This window comes from Panthera onca, chromosome A3, assembly GCF_046562875.1.
Source record: "Panthera onca isolate mPanOnc1 chromosome A3, mPanOnc1 haplotype 2, whole genome shotgun sequence".
Taxonomy (NCBI): domain Eukaryota; kingdom Metazoa; phylum Chordata; class Mammalia; order Carnivora; family Felidae; genus Panthera; species Panthera onca.
This window is the reverse complement of record NC_138341.1, coordinates 61,785,668-61,804,996: the sequence shown is the minus strand read 5'-3', so window position 1 is coordinate 61,804,996 and position 19,329 is coordinate 61,785,668. Positions and strand designations below refer to the sequence as shown.

The 19,329-nt window shown below is 45.1% G+C and overlaps 1 protein-coding gene across 20 annotated transcripts in view; it reads right to left on the bottom strand.

The window, feature by feature from the left end:
* BCL11A (BCL11 transcription factor A) overlaps positions 1–19,329 on the bottom strand; it is a 165,074-nt gene that overhangs the window by 10,962 nt on the left and 134,783 nt on the right. For 13 of the 20 annotated variants that reach the window (XM_060605185.2, XM_060605175.3, XM_060605204.3 and 10 more), the window contains one exon: positions 4,754–4,855. The exons of the other annotated variants lie outside the window; for them this stretch is intronic. In XM_060605185.2, the coding sequence (XP_060461168.2) occupies positions 4,754–4,855 (102 nt within the window). The remainder of the gene's footprint in view (positions 1–4,753; positions 4,856–19,329) is intronic. 20 annotated transcript variants of the gene reach the window in all.

Here is a 19,329-nt window from a genome sequence, read left to right as displayed (position 1 = left end):
CTTTTAATCTTAGCCTGAAACACACTAATTGTTGATATTGTTAAAAATGGGAAGGTACTCCTAAAATAATTCCAAGGAAGAGAGACTAGCAACATTCTCACATCCCAGCCTTGTGTGAGGATCAGTGAGTCCCAATCCTGGTTCCACAACACCCTATGGGGACTCCCATTTTTATCTCAAGGGATGTTGCAAAAAATCTCAAAAGAGAAATTTAATTCGGATTTAACCAACAGGCCGTATCAAATCTTTAGGAGTTGTTCCCCCAGTCAAACAAATGCAAGTCTGGAGAAGTTAGGAGGAGCGGCTGGTGCCAACTTAAGCAGACACAGCATCCTAGTTTAAGAACAGTTAAAGCAGCCAGCACCATGACGGGCAGCAGGCTGAGAAATGCTACACTATCCTCCTCCTCATTATTTTGAGAGGCTAACAACGAGAACCAAATTATACAACATCCTGCGCCCTCGGCTGAGCCTCAGCTCCAGTTGAGAAAGAAACAGAAAGATACAGTTCAGCTAGTCAACTCTTTGGCCAGTAGCCAAGCCGTCTGGAGAGGGGCCCTGCTTAAGTCACATTATTTCTCTCTCGCTGAAAAGAACCCGAGAGTGGTAAATGCCACTTTGGCAAAGAGGGGGCCAGCTTGACTTCACGATCATTCATTTTTGGAGATAGCTAAATTTAAAAAAATATATATATATACACACCAAGGGACTAACTAACAGTTTACCAGTCAACTACAACATTAAAAAGGGCCCAAATATTGGTGGCCAAAGGACAAGGTTGAGAAAAAATAGATGAACTTCCCAGGGATTCTCAAAAAGCCAGTGCATAAAGTACAAATGAGAAATAAACTTTAGCCAGTCTTTTAAAAGGGGGGACTAGAGGAGTCGCTTAAGGCCCCAGCTAGTATTTGTCAGTAACTTTTTTAAAAGCAAAAAAAAAAAAAAAAAAAAAAAAATCCACCATGGAGCTAAAGAGTGGGAATGAGGAATTAATCAATTACGACGATTCCTCCATTTAGCAAGTCAGAAAGAAAAGCTGGCAGGGTCTTCTCAGGAGCCCCAACACTTGCATTCCCAAACAAGCCAGCCTTGCTCAGAGCACTTGTCTGAATAATGGACTCCCTGCCCTGACCTTGTGATTTACTTTACAATGCATTTATAATCTCACTCAATATATCCCACTCCTGGGTAAATCTCTTTAACAAGATTAGATGATAAGATACCAAAATTAGGTTTCCAACATTTGCCTAATGTGGAGGGAGGGGAAAAAAAAAAAAAAGGCAGAAAGATTTTGAAAGAAAACGCTGACATTAGTATCACATTATCTGCCTATTTTTGTTTGCCTCCTTTCTTCAAAGGGAAATAAAAAGCATCATTGAGAGTATTTTCATAAATTTTTTGTTGTTGTTGAACAATGACTTGGGTTCTAAATAGGCAGGAAAAAAACCTATCTGGTTCCAACTAACATGACCCTCTGTGGCTTTCTCCTTTGCCTCTCTAGGACTCTGTGTTATTATCATACATTTAGCCTGACAATCCGGATTGGATAAGTAAAGAGAAGATTTGTCAGCTGAAACAAGTCCTTAACACTTTCATCACTCCAAATGCCTTAAAATCATATTTTCGCTTATGATATCCTACTGAATCCCAGGACTGGACCCATAATTAGCAATCTGGTTTTGCATGCACGCTGACCACGGCTACGGATCAGTGCCAAAATGTGCACAGCCCTGCATCAAGGGTCTCACCTGTATCCTTTCCAAAAGGCTTAAACAAGCAAAGGCCATTTTATTTTGCTGCTCTGAACTTCCTAAAATTTTGTTTTCAGAGCCAGTGATGTGATAGTATTACACTATGTTCACACTGTGCTGTTACCCTCCCCTCTCAGACATCAGGTCAGAGAAGATAGCATTTTATCTTATAATGAGCATACAACATACAGTTTTCACTATCGCATTTTAGTATTCCTATCAACTAGATATTCTAGATCATGAGGGCAGCTAGTGTAATCATAATGTCAATGAGAAGGGCTGTTACGATTGAGACTAAAGATTACATCAAAAGAGCTGCTTTGAAACTGGTAATTATTACCAGTCCACTAATAGCAAATGATGCATTACAGTTTCACCATATAATCTGTATTTCACTCAGCTCATGCCAGTGCACCATATTATATTACAGTGCGCACAGATTCTCAATTCCTAAACTGCAGTCATCAATAAATGTGTTACTTGCCATAATTTGTGAAATTACTTTGTTCATAACATCTTTGATGGTTTAGAAAGACCAGAATTGATTTCCTGTGTGGCAAAATTAGGGCTACATTGATTTATTGACGTGTAAAATATAATAATATTCTTCATTTACTCTGACGAAAATCAACTTCTCAATTTGAGAGCCTCATTGGGCATTCACGGGGATTGTTTTGATTTAGAGCAATAAACTGAGTCCTGGCCCCAAGCATAGGAACTCCAGGCATCAAATAGTTAAAATCAGCCATTAGTTCACCTACCAGCTTTTATTTTATTTCATTTTGTTGTATGGGAAGGAATAACCCCATTTTTAGTTTGTCGCCAATGCTAAAGAGTCATGTGATCTAAGCCTCAGGATTGAGAAAAACAAGGAAGTCTGACACCAGAGGCCTGGCTCTACTATTTGCCAGCTTATGGGCTCTGAGACACTTAATTTCTTTGAGCCTTAGGTTTCCTATCTGTAAAATGAGCATAAAAACAGTACCTTACAGAATTGTGAGGTTCAAATGACAGACGTGTATAAAAGCCATTTGTAAACTACCAGGTCCAAGGTGAATGTGAGTTTTCATTACTCCCAGGCTTGGTTAGTTACCTAGCATGATGACTGACCAGGTTGTACACCCAGAAAGGCTTCCAGAAGAAGGCTGGAATCCAGAATCTAGAATCCAGGCCTCAGGCCAAAGGGAGGGAGGTCCTGGCTACAGGGTGGCAGGAGGGGCCATTTTAAGGCCCATGACTGTGGTCCACCAGCAGGGATGCCACAGGGAAGTGCTAAGTGCTCAGTGCTCTGAAAGCCAAGGGCAGCTGCTTAAGGCAGTTGAGTGGCCTGGGGGTCAGCTCTGCTGAATGCTTTCTGGAACTCCACAACCCATTTCCACATACCTTGTCTGGTCACTCCTAAACTGGTCCTGCCAGCATGGGCACCAGCAAACTAGGTACCCTCCCTTTGCAGGAAGAGGGGGAGAAGACATGGATTCTGTAGCAGGCTCCTAGTTTCCCACCCCTGCCCTCAGGGGGGTCAGCGGAAGAGGGAGAGACCTTGAACTGATTCCCAGGCCAGCAGCCCTCGGCCACTCAGCTCCACCCTCCTCTCTGCTGCCCTACTCCCTTCTCATCCCTTCCCTCCAAGGGGGTGGCTCTGTTCCCACAGCCCAGTGTGGGGCCCCAGGCACCCCCAGCAAAAGGAGGAGAGCTCTCCCCACCCAGCCAGCATGTAGGGACTCGAAACCGTGAGTCCAACCCCCTAAACTCTGCAATCGGTGACCTAACCCAGGCTTAGGCCCAGCTTCGTGTTGGGGAGGGGATGGCAGAAGAGGTGCTTTTAACCCCTGCACCGCCCAGCCCTCAGGACTTGAGGACTTGTGAAATTCACACAATAACTCTTTGTTACCTAGGATTACCTAGGAGTTAACAAAATAAACAACTGGCTTCAAATTTGGTCTCAGGGCGCATGCCCTGCCCTGCAGGCAGACACCATTCACAAGGTGGCTGGGTGTACTTTATCTCTCCCATCTAAAACCAGGTCCCCTGTATGGCTGAACTCCCCACCATTATGCTCTTTTTTATGTTCTTTCTTTTCTTCTTTCCACAACAGGTAACCTTTCACTGACTTTCAAAATAAAAATTAATTCCTTAAATAAAAATGAGGTAGGTGTCACACTTCTTTTTTTTTTTTTTCCTTGAACCTGCTTTTTTTTGTTTGGGGCAGAATCGACCCCTACCCCCACCCAACTTTTTAGCCATGCATGACTCATATCATTTATTACTACACAGAAAAGCAAACTGTATTACCTTCTAGAACAACATCTTTCAAAAACATTTTCATAAACATATAAATCTGAATTTCACAAAAAGATAAAAGTCGGTTTGCACACATAAGCGGATGGTGTTAATGGTGGTGATGGCGGTGGTAGTGGTATCTTTGAATTTAAGCAACAATGCTGTGCATTTTTCTCTAAAACTAGGAGAAAAACACATAGAAATCGTTCTGTGTGTGCACATATATAATGCGCCATGTATATATACAAATATACCATGTTTAAATACACATGTAAATGCATCTATAACATGCATGAGAATAACTGTAGAGTAACTCTAAACTGACCTCTTTTGATTCTGGCCTCTGCTAACAGGTATGCCATGGAATAAACTCAAAGTCCTAAATGAGGCCATGGAAGTGAATGTCCAGCAATAAAATGGGCCCTGGACACACAGAGATCTATGGTCACCAGCTGTGGAGCCAGGTAAGACCCTGGGGAGGAGACCCACAGGGATGAGCTACTGTCAGCTCCATGGGAATGACACAAAAAAGGGGAGGGAAAAAGAGGAGGGGGTTGAGTGGAGCAGGGAGAGGGTGCCAAGTGAGTAATGGAATAATACATATGTGGATGCCAATCTATTTTGGAAGTAACTCCTTTCAGTACTTAAAAAGTAAGGGTGATTTCCAGAAACTCTCATCTCTATACACATGGACATTTGTAGAAGAAATAATGCTCAACTTACAAATACCCTGCGGGGTATATTCTGCACTCATCCCGGGCGTGGGGATTAGAGCTCCATGTGCAGAACGAGGGGAGGAGAGGCCCCTCCAGTGCAGAAGTTTATCTGTGAAAGAAACCCAAAATCAAGCACCAAAGCTATAAACAATGTGCATCGTAAACCACAGGATATCACATTTCAATTCCATTAAAACAGATTAACATCATTACAACAGCCTTGCAGATAGTTAACAGGCTCAAGGCCTATATCAAAAAATAAAAATAAAAAAAACAAAACAAAACCCAAAAAAACTGTGATGAAGTTATTTCCACAATTTTGTTTTGTTTTTGATTTTAGTCTTTTTCAACAAAACAGAAGGGGTTTGTTTTTGGCGGGGGTGGGGGAGTCTTTGGTTCATTTGCTTGATTGTTATTGTTTATTGTCTTATAATAAGAGATATGTAAATAGCAAGGGGGAAATTGGCAATATTATGGGGTAGACTGGTAAAATGGAGGGATTTATCTGCAAGGCTGGTTTACATGCATACATTTACTTTACTTGACACGCCCAAGCAAAAAACAATATGTACTTCAGATAGCACCTCCAAAGACAGGGAAATCTTAGACATTTGGGACTTGGTTGGGCCACACTCTTGAATCCCATCAGCAAAATACCCCATATAGACATGGCTTCTTACAACACAAAGTAGTGGAGAATAAATACTAGACTTCTGGGGTTACGATAACTTTGGCCAAGTCCCCATCTTCAGGGTGAGGAATCCCACTATTAAATAACAAGGATAGACCAGCGTTCTGATAATAGCAGCACCCAGAAAAAGTGGCCCACCTTCTCCCTTCTACTGCATTTTGTTGCACTCTGGTGAGGAGAAATGACTTCTCACACTAATAAACATAATACTAGCAATAAATCAAGCATTTCTAGCTCTGAGACTTTGGTGAAAAAGGAAATGTTTGGTTTGTGCAACCTGGGGATTATATGGTTTGTGTGGTAAATGCCTAGTTTTTTCAAGTCCACCTTGAGCTAACCAAGCATGTAGAGGTCAACCTTGAGACAGAGGGTAGGATAGATGGAGCAGGAGATACCCAGCGTGTTCTAGAGGCCTGGAGTTTGTGATGATTGGGGGAGGAGGGAGAGAAGAAAAACAGACTTTGATGGTGAGTAAACAGAGTATGTTTTCCATTAGCTTAATATTAAGAGCACTTAAAAGTGTTGTTGTTATACTCTAGGATAGCAGGTCCCAAGTGTAAAATACATCCTGTTCTCCTTATATAGATTCACATTGCCAAGAACAGCCAGGGCAGTCAGCACAAGGTTTCCTTTCATGAGAAGCATGGTGGGTAACAATGGCATATTGCTCATGGAAGCTCTTATGCTCTGTTGTTAAGCTATGTTGTTACCAGGCCTGCAAAGGGAGGCTGCTGTGGATGCCTTGCCTAGCCTGAGTCCATCTACACAGGCATGTCATTCTCTCCAGCCCCAAACAGAATTAATGACACAAAATGAACCAGCAAAAGTGCAAAGACTGGACTTAAAAAACAGGCACGTCTTCAGTTGACTGTGTATATTATACAGGGTATTGAGAGTATAGGGCAAAATTAACTACAGATTTAGTCACTGTGTTTTTCAACAAGAAACCTGAGAATCCATTTTTGCACTTGTTCTCGTCTTAGCCATTTCAGAAGTTGGTTTGTCACCAAGACTGAGATCCTTTTCTTAGAGACCCACACAACTGAGGTAACTCCGTAACCCTAGCAGAAATGCGACAACGCAGAAATACTTGGACACCTGCACAGGGACAGTCTGATTTTAAATTCCCTGCCATTTAGTCTGAGAGGAGAAGCTGAGTTGCCTTGATAGGCCTCCAGCAAGAAATGAGAGGAATGTTAACCTAACCCAGGCCTGACCACTTGCATTTATGTCTGGTTGGTAACCATGTCTACACATGGCTCAGTTTCCAGGGGCCCTGAACAAGCTGAGTTTCCAGGGGCCCTGTGGGGAAGTGGGCCAGGCCACATGGCAAAGCAAGGGCTCTTCGAGGAGACTATCTGGGTATCTGGTACCATGACCTGTTTTTGGTTTTTGAATTGTGAAAAACGAACAAGATCATCAGGTCTACGCCTTCATTTTACACATGGAGAAACTGAGGGCTTGTGAAATTAAGTGACTAGCCCACAAGCTATGTTGATAGTTAACCACAAAGTGAAGATCAGAATTACTCTCCTGCATCCCACCAGTGCTCTTTCCTGGGAGATCCATCTATCTCCTCCCCCTGGTTCCTGCCCAAGGAGTGCCAGTTAACAGGCACTCATTGACCCATTAGGAGAAACAACTTCTCTCATTGCAACCTCTCGGGAGGGAGTCCAACCCAGGGGTGTTGAGTGGGCCTTTCAAAGGGTCCAAATGAACTGACTTGGTTTCAAAATTGGAAAACAACACCACCTGACCTACTTCCTGACCCTCTTGGCTCTCCCCCCTCCCCCCCCCCCCCCCCCCCCACTGTTTTCACCCTCTACCTCTGCTTCCCCTGCAGAATTTGGCCGGCTGAAGAGGGACACACCCCTTCCTATCAGCTTAACAAGCTATTGACATTGTCTTTCTGAGAGACTCATACTTGAATTTCTCTTCCTCCAGGAAGACTGTCAAAGCACAGGCAATGGGGAGCCCCAACTGATTCTGCAGCCTCTGCACACATTCTCCTTGGTAAGTTGTCGACATTCCCACAGGAACTGGAAATGCTAAGTTGTTAATAGCCTCCCTAGGGTTTAACTTCTTGCGATGATGCTTTCAGTGATTTCATCATGTTTTAGGCAGTCTCACAATTAATGCTTTGAAGCATGACACTCAAGGAGCAGCTCTACCTGCCTGCCTACCCACCGCCCCCCCCCACCCCTTTGAGGGCCTTTTCTCTCCCTTTCCCCCAGGGAGTGGTGGGCTCAGGTAGCTGGCTGGAAAGTGGGAAATCTAGTTCTGCTCTCTTTTGTTTCCTGGGTGGTTCTCTTAGGGCAGCCTCAGGCCCAGCATCAGCACAGCACATCAGCATGGCTCGGAGCTTGTTGGAAACACAAATTCTCGGACCTTGTTGGAAACACAAATTCTCGGACTTACTGAATAAAACCCTGGAGGTGGGAGACATGCAGCAATCTATGTTTAGCAAGTCCCCCAGGTGGTTTGAGGACACAGCCCAGTTTAAGACAATGCTGTCTTGGGGTAAGAGGAGGCACGGAAGCTGGAAGCATGTTCTGCTGGCAGAGAGCCAGATTGGCTATGAGACTTTTGTCCCTTCTGAGATTCACCTCTTTCAGGACGAGAACTGTCCAAAACAGAGCAAGCCCAGGACATCCCTAAGAATCCCTTCATGTGGAATTCCAACCTCCCTCACTGACAGGGCAGGGAACAGACCCAGGCTTTCTATCAAGTACAGGGCGCTCTTTGCACTAGACAACATCCAAACCAGTTTATGTCAGACAGATGGTGTCCTCACCCCTTTCATAAAAGCTGAAATGTTTGAGGAAGCAGCTGTGGCGCACTGCATGGGTGGGGTAAACCTGGACTCTGTTTCCCTGTCTGGGCTCACAAATGTGATGTGTTGCCCTCTTCTGGATCAGTCTTTTCAAATGCCTGTGCTCTTCTGGTGAAGGGTGTTTTAACCTGTTCTGTTTCATAAAGGTCTCTCTAGATCCAGCATCTCCACTTGGGCATCTCCTCAGAAATGCCTTATGCATTATTAGGTTGCAATGTTTCCTGACGCCTGAATGAAAAAGAATGAATCTTATTTTTTCAGGTCTCATTAAAAACCTGCAGTAAATCAGGAATGGTTTTGATTTAAGGTTATATATTAGTCACTCTACATTTCTATGTACAGTGGGGTACCGACTTTTGATGCAGAGCTCTCTAAGCCGGGTGGGATGTCCCTGGAATTTAAGGTCCTTGAGTCAAGTCTTAGGCTTCCTCAAGAACATCTCAAAGACTCCTTTATTATTGACATGCTGTTTGTTTCTGAAATTAATCACTGGGTATGTAATGCAGCCACATTAGAGTCTTTCTCATCGACAAGTAATACTGCTGATCTACACATGTGCCGAAACAGCTAAGCACAAAGCATCATTTCCAACACACTTAGAGACTGTTCTGGGCGCCCAACTTTTTTCAGGTATTAAATCCCCAGGCCTCTCTAGAGGAGAACACAGACATATAGGTGTTTGATGTTTCCTGAAATGTATATAGGTGTATATATATTTCCTTTCTTAAATATATGTTTTTAGAAGACTTCCCTGTTTTTCCAGTTAGATAGGGCACAAAAGGAGTACAACTGTCCCCAAGTGGAACAGGTCACCCTGGAAAGCCATAACCTCCCATTCACTCTGGGTCTTCAAGAAAAGAATCACTGATAACCCACCGTAATGGGGAAGGATCTCTATATTGGTGATATAGGCCAAAATAAAGGACCCTGACACTCTTTTCCAGCTCCAAGATCCTCAAATCCCCTCTTCCCCAGGCAGTAGCCAACTTACAGACTACACTTAAAACACATCCTGAAAGTTTGTACAGTTTCCTGAATGAACCAATTCCAATTTTATCACTATTATTGGATCCAAATCACAAAAATAACGAGTGCAGCTAGTCTGGGATACAGGCTTCTTTAACCGGAAAGCAAGTCCACCAAATGCCCTTCTAGCTCTTATCCCTCCCTTTACAATAGATACCAGCGCCTCTCTCTCTGATTCTGTGTCTTAACAAAGTATTATAGAGCAAACATTAGCTGTGCCTATGTCTTGAGTCATGTCAGTCTAAACTGAAAATGTGCCAGCTTTATCATTGCTAACAGACTTCTTAATTAACCTTCTGATATTGTCAAAATTGCATTGCCTTTTGTTCTAGAAATGAGCATTTAAATTAGCATTTTTTTCCATCTTTTTTTTTTTTTTTTTTTTTTTTACTAGCTATGGTTTTACCAAATTATGATGCTCTTTAAAAAGTGTATCTTGGGATGCCTGGGTGGCTCAGTTGGTTAAGCGTCCGACTTCGGCTCAGGTCATGATCTCGCGGTCCGTGAGTTCGAGCCCCACGTCGGACTCTGTGCTGACAGCTCAGAGCCTGGAGCCTGTTTCAGATTCTGTGTCTCCCTCTCTCTCTGACCCTCCCCCGTTCACGCTCTGTCTCTCTCTGTCTCAAAAAGAAAATAAACGTTAAAAAAAAAAATTAAAAAGTGTATCTTGTACAGATGAAAGCAAGCAAGAATTCTGGAGATATCACACTTAACAAAACTTCTTTGCTGAAATTTGCTCATGATCTCTATATTCCTTAATCCTTCGTCGGTGACTCTAATTTCATCAATCACTCATTTAAAAATTCTTTTTCTTTTTTGACCAATTCTATTCTCTCATAACCTTGATTATCTAAAAACTAATTTCACCTTTTGAGTTCTTCTCCTAGAAATTCACTCTGTAAAGGGAGGAGAGATGACACCTTTCATGCCCCTTTATCTATAAAAATGCAAAAAATGCAAGCCACCAATCTGTCAGGCCTAAACAAAATTTTCTGCAATCTGTGTCTTTAACTTAAGCAAAGCATGTAATTCAAAAAGGGAGAGAGAGAGAGAGAGAGCTTAGTTTTCTGAAGAATAACTAAACCAAAGACATTGTGTTCCATCTTTGTGTTGAAATGCAGATTTCCCACTAAAAGGCAAATCCTTCATTTCAAAAAGGTTGAATAGGATGGTACTTTAAAAAAAAGAATTCCAGCTGGTTAAATTTAGGGTGTTGAAAAAAGTGCGCTCCAATAATATTCTTTGGCTCTGGGCCCAAAGTATTTTCACTTGATTGTGAATTAGATAAATTTTTATTACACTTTAAGCTTTTGCCTTATAATGGTGGAACTAATCAAGGAGACTGGAAGGGCAACTCTATAAAGACAAATTGTCTCAGGACAGATTTTTTTTCTTTCTTTAACTGTGTACCTCACTATGCAAAATGTGTTATTCAGGTTAATGCCATTCATTCACTCTTTCATGTGTTGATTCAACAACTATTTACTGAGGGCCTGTAATGCCCAGAGCAATGGGCCAGCATCTGGGGGTAACACAAAGAAAACCCAGACAGACTTGCCAGTAAAGCCCTCAACGAGGCAGAGAAGAGAAGGCCTGGACAGAAATCGCTCTCCTCCAATGCAGAAAGTGTGTCATGAGAGAGGCACAGATAAGCCGCTATGAAAATTCAAAGGAAGAGAAATTACTTCCACTTGAAAGGCAGGAGAGCGGCTTTCAGGAAGAGGTAACTTATGAACTGCACCTGGAAAGCCAAGAGGAAGGACTTTCCAGACAAAAGCAAAAGCAGGTACAGATGCTCAGAGGAGCAAAGGCCAAGGTGTGCACATAGCAAATGGGGCCCAACAGGTAGTTACATTTAAATCAAAATATTGTACACCGATTCCTTTAGTTGACAACAGAGGATGTGTTCGTCTAAATAAACCCTCTGAGGACGTCTGTGAAGTCCTCAGCTTTCATAAGTTCCTATTTTCAAATATCACATTTTCTTAAAATAAGGGACATAGCCATGCGGATGCTTGAGAAACTCTTTATGCAAGTTCATCCGTCCTGTTTTGCTTCTCCCCCACCTCCATTTTTGCGCCCTGATGAATGGTGGGTGGTCTGCTGAAGCAGGATTCAGTGTGTTTTATTCCTCTGAGTCAGACAAACAAGTGTTGATAGCCACATTCTTCTTTGCAATATTGCCTCCCTGGCTTAAATAATCTATTTCAGATGTATCATTGCCAGTTTCAGATGGGCTTGTACTTGCTGACACATTCTCAACAAATGACTGTGCAAGAAATGTGGAGATTTTCCTACACTGCTTTGTCTCTTCAGTCATCAACTTGACCTTCCCTCCAAATTTCCCCCCTTTCTTCTCTTCAAAGCCATGGGTAAGGCGGGGCTACCCTCACCCCTCCTCTGAGTCCTAATGTGAGGATTTTGTTTGTGCGTGGTGGGGTGTGCGTGACTGTGAGAGTATATGCGTGAGTATACGAGTGTGTGTGTGTGTGTGTGTGTGTGTGTGTGTGTGCAGGTGCATGCGTGCACCTGCACACACATGCATGTGTGCCTCTACCTGGGGTCTTTTTCAGGTAGAATTTGGGAGAATTTGGGAACGATGCCCATGCCCCATGCATTCCCCTATGAACACCACTGACCCTCACTCTCCAGACTCTTTTCCTTTAGGATGTCAGGGACTCGCTCCTTCGGAGAGGCTGCTGGCACAAAGTCAGGAATCCAGATTCTTCAGTCCCAACTCTGCCACGCACCAGCTGTGCATGACCTTGAGTAAATCCCTTCCCCTTTCTGACCCTAAGTTTTCTCATCCTTAAAAAGAGAAGACTAGATCAGATGCATGATGACTTCTCCCTCCTGTTTCCCATGCCAGTCAAAGTCTCCTTGAGACCAGATATGGAACAGGAGTTTGGGATGCAGTTAAGAGACCTGGTAGGGGCCATCTTAAAAGCCGGCCAGGATGGGCCTGTGCCCCAGTGACCTTGCAGGGACTAGGATGAACCTCCAGGCCAGTGTGGGCTGGTCCAGCTGCCAGGCTAATTCTTAGACTCAGAAAGTAGGCCCTGGTGGTGGATTTCAACTTCCTGGGGCACAATCTCACAAATCTCACCTGTCTGAGCTTCAAGGAGGAAACCAAGGCGGGTCCAGAGCCAAAGAGACTGAAGGTCACAGAGGACCAGGAAGAAAGTTTCCACAAACTCAGGCTAAATGTCAAGGGAAAAGGTCTCTGCTGCCTGTGCCAGAAGGCCAGTGGCAAAGCTAGGCCTCATGCCAGAGCCTGGCACCCACGGGGCTCTAAGGAAAGCCAGAGTCCTCTCCAGACCACCTCAAACCAGGGTGGCAAGGCCCCGGTGTCCTGTGATCCCTGCCCTCATCCAACTTGAAAGGTTCCTGGAAAGCCATGTGTAAAGTGAGTTTCTGTAAACTGAATCACATTTGCTAACCAACATCATTTCAGAGATGTTTCATCACCCTTCCAGGCCTATCGAAAATTGGCAGGGCTTCTAACATTTTACCTTTTAAGTGCTTCTTCCTCCACCCCCTCCCCAACCTCTCTGTCAAGTAGTTAATGATCTGTAAACAAACACTTTAAATTCAGTGGGGGAGCTCACTATTTAAAGGAACCCTGTGGCGAAACCTTTTGAAAAGTTAACAATCTTTCTGTAATGTGAAAAATCACCCTCTAATTTATCAGTTGCCATTGATGAGATTTCGTGCGTTTTGGGGCTTTCTTAAGGTGGGGCTCAACTGCAATACCTTTGTGGTTAGAAGGGGGCAGATAAAAAGAAGCTGTTCTGAGTTTGTTTCCGCCACCCCAACTGTCCAGCCTCACGCAAATATATTCACAGATACCACTCACGCCCCCCTACCCACAGGAGAAATGAAGAAAAGGGTGGAAAATCATAGTCCCAGACACCCGGAAAGCCTTGAAAATCATGCACTTGAGTTTCTCCTGGCTTAAGCATTAGATGCCTGAGGGGAGGAAAAGGCATCTGGGGTATGAAGATGGATCCAATGAGACTGACCATTTGCTTAGCAAACATTTAATTCTGATGACACCAGCCAGAGCAGAGGACTGGTCTATCAAAGCCAACAGAACACGCAACTCCCAAATTACTCTGAAGAGGCCACCCCGAACCTTTTCATCGGTGTCAACTCATGACAAATGTAATTTATGCCTCTATACCACCATTTCATGAGTCTCAAGCAAATACCAGAATAAATTTAAGCAAACCCAAGCTTGGCACTTATAAGGAGATCCCTGACGTTTTCAGGTGTTCTTGGGTGTTGCAGGGTGGGGCAGAGGTGCTGCTGGAGAGACAAGGGAGGGGAGAGGCATGGTTGACCACCCAGGGAGCTGGAGAGTCTTCTGGTCTTATCTTCCAGAACTGATCTGTGCAACCATTCAAGGGAAAAGGGCCCCAAAGAACAGGCAGCCCCAGGAAGGCCGTGTCAGGCCTCCAAACCCGGCCCCTTCTTAAGGAAGTATATCCTGGCCTCTCTGGAGATGTTCCTCTTCTTCCCAAAGCATCCTCCTCACATTCTGGCCCCACAGTGGTCCTGCGGATGAGGGAAGGTGTTATCCTCACCTCCCCAGCGAGGACACAGTAGATGTCAAAAGCATCCTGTTGCAGGTCGTGAAGGCAGGGCTGGGAGTCAGAGTCCAGTCTACCTTCCTGGGCACTAAGTATGGCCCTCATCACCACTCACTTCAGGAACCCTCAAGGTGAGCCAAGGCAGAGTGTGTTGTCTAGACACAAGTCTTTTTTTTTTTTTTTTTTTTTTTTTTAGCATTTATTCATATTTTGAGAGGCAGAGAGAGACAGTATGAGCCAGGAAAGGACAGAGGGAGAGGGAGACACAGAATCTGAAGCAGGCTCCAGGATCCCAGCTGTCAGCACAGAGCCCGATGCGGGGCTCAAACTCATGAACAGTGAGATCATGACCTGAGCCGAAGTCGGACACTCAACCAACTGAGCCACCCAGGCGCCCCTAGACACAAGTCTTTATGCCATTCACAGGCAATCACTTGCCTTCCTGGGACTATAAAGTGGTGTGTGTGTGCATCTGAGGCAGTGGGGAAGGCAGACTCGGCAGGCCAAACGCACTGCGACAATCTTGGGCAAGGGATCCTTAGAACCAGAATTGGCCATTCTCCAGAATGAAAACCTGTTATGTCCTATGGTTAATACAGAAGTGCTCGGAAATTGTGAGAACTAATTTAAGACTTCAAAGCTCTACAAACGAAAAAGAAAAAAAAAATGGTCTAGCAGGTCAGGCTCTGACATTTCTTCGGGAACAAAACTAGGCTGCCCTCTCGCCTGAGGTGAGATTGAATCAAGGGTTCTGGTCCTGTGAGGCCAGGCCTCATCCCAAGGCAGCCAGTCCTTTCAGAAACAGGCCTCTGCCCGCCCACAAGCTCTTCCGACTTCTGCTACTGTCTCCCCAGTCCCTCAGCACCTTCCCTCCTTCTGGGCACAGAGCGGCCCAGCTGTAGCCTCAGCCCTAACCTCTCTGACAGAGTTCCACAGAACGAAGGCGAGGCAGACACAGCCTATTTATCTGAGGCCTATTTTCTTGGCTTTATAGTTACTTTCCTGGCTTTTTACCCAATTTCTAATCTTTCATTTATACCACTGACCAACCTGGAAAGAATTTCCTGAATAAAAAAGAGATGCCCACATGTATCATCTGCACTCATTCAAGAGTTCCCAATCCAGCCACAGAGTGGGTGTTGCTGGCTGTTCTTGGGTTTACTAATTCTGTTGATTCAGCAGAGGTAGCACCCAAAGTTATCAGACACCTCTGAGCCCTTCAAACCAAGAACGCACCATCTCAACTCCTTTCTACCCAGTGGGCAGGTTCACTTGGGAGCTCAGCTTGTGGACGCCTGGCCTCCCTGGGCCAAGGGGCCACAATCCCCGTATCCTTATTCCATAGGGATCAAGAGGGGGATAAAGGGACCCTCCACTTCAGAATCATTTTGCCTTTGGAATCTCTCTAAGACTGCCTAGGAAATATAGGTCTGAGAGGGTTAGCCTTCCCAGCCATGCTCTATTTCCATGCAGTCCCAACCATGAGAATGACCTGGAACCACCAATGTCAAGATCTCTCATGTCTACTAAGAACGGACACACTCCCCTCTCCCTAACAAGCCCCTCAGGCTGAAATCCTTTTACGTCCAGAGCCTCAACTTTCCACTGCTGGGCAGAAAGCCCCCTCTGTCACAGGCCCACAGATCTCTGCCTCCATGGTGCTCAAACCCTGTCAGGAGGTGGGGAGTGTGGACAGCAGGGCTGACACGGTTTCAAAGAAGCCGACCAGGCAAGAACCGTCCTGTACTCCTGCCCCAGCTCTAACGCAATAAAATGTCTTTTATCAGTGTAATTCAAGGCAAAGAGTCAAGGGTCTGTCACCATTTTAAAGAGGCTTATTACATGGCCACAAAAATTTGCCTCAGGCTCAAACCTGGCATGTAAGGTATCAGCGTGGGACAGGTTCTTTTGATTTGATTTTATTTTCTTACAAAATCTGAAAATGAAACGCTTCTGTCCCTCCCTTCCACCAACCGTTTTTTGATTTATGGGGAGGAGGAAAGAAATCTGAAGTTGACAGGTTGGGACAACTCCACTCAGCTTTCTCACTCAAAAGCGGCTTTTGTTCAACCATACTTTGCATTTATGGCCTGAGGCTCTTGGCTGACACAGGCTGGCTCCTCAGTGTGAGAGGGCTGTGGACTTCCCCAGGAGGAGGCCCCACTGGGATTACTGCCCCCCTTCACCTAGGGCTGGGGGCACTGAGGCTCACGGAGCTGGGGGTGCAAAGGCCCCTGGTTAGACAATGGAAGGGAATGCAAAGGATACGCCATTCTTATGTCTTCAGCTCTACACTACACTTCTCTCAGGCCCAGGGCTCCGTGAGATCATCGCGTACCCACCGGCACTGGTTCCTCAACCAAACCCCAGGGTTCTGAGAACCAAGATGGCATTGCCCACCTCTCATGATCCGACACCATTCTGGGCAAAGAAAAGTCCCTCAATAAGCACTCAGAAATTGAGCGCTGTTCAGTGGACTTTCCCATGTTCGAGAGCTCTTTATTCCCAACGACCTGGCTGGAAGGAGCTGCCATGGAGCCAGCAGTGACCAAGGGAACCTTCTCTTCCTGAGGCTGTTGAGGTCTCTCCAGTAAATGATTCATTAACCAAGGAACCTCCAGGTCAGCCTTGACCCACGAGATGATTACAGCCCCTTGAAAGTGGCTGCTGGCCCATCGGTTCACTGTACAATTTTGGCAATCTGTAATTGTATATTTACTCAATGGTTGTTATGGACAATCGGGTTAATAATTCACCTTCCAAATGCTGTGTAATTACACAGTTAGAAGAGTTACAATCGATGTCAACTTTTCTGAAGTCTTCTGGTGAATTGGCCCCAATTACCTAATCTGGGTCCCTTTCCTTTCCCTCTCTAAATTTTTTTTTTTAGTAATCTCCCACACTTCCCTCTATTCTCATCCCCCACCTACACCCCTATCTTTCTGCCCCAAGAGAAAGAACAGTGTGAAGTTCTTCAGTTCAAATAATTCTATTTAGAACCCTTGGTTTTGCTCCACTAAAAGGGATTAAACAAGGCTAGGAAGCTAGCCATGGAAGATGCATTGAAGGCTGGCTGGTCTCGGATGCCTCCCTGCCTCAGATGCAGGAAAACACCTGCAGCCACCCAGACCCTATCACCCAAGTTGCACCATCTCCCGGCACAGCCCAGCGGAGGCCCAGGAAACAAAGAAGGCACAGCCCTGCCTGTGTTCTATGGGGCCCAGGCTTCCCAGCCAAGGGACTGGCAAGGGCCGTGGAGTGTAAAACCATGGCCATGGGCTTAGGAGACAACCCCGCAGAAATTCCCTTCGTACCCAGATCCCCATGCCCAAGCCCAGGCCCCCACCTCTGCTTGGGACATGCTGGATGGCATGAAGAGAAAAACATACCCCCTAAAAACAAACATAGAACAGGAATCCCAAGAACGGTAAAAACATTTAGAACCTAGGCCCTCTCTCCATCATTCAAGAGCTAAACCAGGCCCTTCACACCTTTGTTGTGTGGTTTTAATATACTACACCTCACCCACCACAAGCAGATAACCCACTTTCAAGGGTCAAAGCAGTATCTGCTCCCCCCACCCCCACCCCCACCACAAAAGGGCAGTGTGGTCAGCTGACCTCTGTCACCTCGGGCTGGAACTGAGGCCACCCAGGCCACAAGCTACAGGGCCTGGCAGGGAAACCCAGGTAAAGAGCATAGCCAGTGAAGGAGGAGAAGGGACAAAGATGACAGGACTGTCCACTGCCAGCTCCTGGCTATGAGTGATCACAGCAGGGGCAGTGCTTTTTCTCCATTTCAATGGGTTGTGACTTTTTTAAAGTCATTTTTCTTCCTGAGTTCCACCCCCTACATCTTGTTCTCTCCCACAAGCGCACACAACCCAAGGCTCCAATGTCTTAAAAGGTGCTTTTTCTGTTTTCGCAGATGAGATTAATTTCTTAAGAAACCCCCCAGGGCATTTTATGTTCGGGTGGGAGAGTCTTTTGACCACCAAGGTGTCATGGAATCATAACAGCTCAGCCTGCACAGTAGGAAGTGAATTGGGAAAAGCCCTGACAGCCAGCCCACCATATTCTCTAGCTCACGAAACCCACCTAGACACAGAGAACACCTCTGCAACCTAGAGTCAGGTCTAAGAATGGGGATGAACTAATGTTTCCCAGCTGAAGGCTCGGCTGTCGCTTTCAGACAGAAAATCCTACTCATCAGGGCACCCCTGGTGCCCAGAAACAGGGTCAGACTATTAAGGAGGAATCTCTATACATTTGGGACATTTGGGACCATTCTGTCTAGAGTTTAGTTTGGTTGGAGCTTTTGTTGTTGTTGCTGTTTGTTCAGGTTGTGTTCTCTCTTCCTCCATCAAAAAATAAAATAAAATAAAAAATAAATTTGAAGCTGCATTTGTTTCCTGTTGGTGGAGCGGACAGAAGGAGGGTGTGCAGTGGAGGAGGTGTGCGGGGAGAAGGCTGATAGATGGAGCAGGGCCGAGAATATCCGGAATTGGAGAAAAGTGAGAAATGGAGCTTTTTCTTGGCTTCCAAACAGTTGTAATTTCTACTGCCACTGCTTAGATCCTGGGCACCAGGCATAGAGAGTGGGAAAAGGGGCATGTGACAACGTTGCCACAAATCAGGATTTGGCATTTAAATCCACAGGAAGCAAGAAGAATAGAGGGACTTCTTATTTATAGATTTGCAGATGAACTGAATGAGATAACCAAAATGCACTTCTCGTGTATCTGAAGGAGCAATCCCATTTTCGGACTTGGAAAGTTTCCCATAATTGAGTATCACCCGACCCCAGCAGCGCACTGCATCCCAAGGTTAAGATCAGCTTCCTGAAAACCAGGCAGAAGGCGGCTGCTCTGGTGGTAGCTCAACAATCATACTTTGAAGGACAGGTTGGTCCCACACTACATTTAACAGGATTCAGTTCATCTGATTATACAGTGCCTTGCTTTCTGGAATATGTAATCATCTCTTTCTGATGACATTTTAAATATCCAACTAGACAAATAATTGCAGCAATAATTGATAGCAGAGTCAAGCTGGAAGATCACTGATTGGCAGAGTCCCCACCGAAACAAATCTTTCTTTCAAACATTACAGGAATGATGTTTAAATCTAACTTTTGCTGATAAAGGCTCAAAATCTGATTTACTGATAAAGACTCTGCAAGAAAACCTGCACCTCAGCCTGTGATTACTTTGTAAGCTGTTTGAGAAGAATCAGGCAGTGTGATTTACATTATTTTATTGCCCATGAATAATTGCAAGGATAGTGTGGGTGGTTTGGGGGGAGCCACACAAGCAAAAGAAGTGTTGCTCCTAACGCAGCACTTCCTGAACAACTGGGAGCCAACCATCAAGGTTTACGGCCCTCTCCTCCTCTAATGTGTATCCCATGGTAGAGAAAGGGTCTTGCGAGGGAAGCACCCCC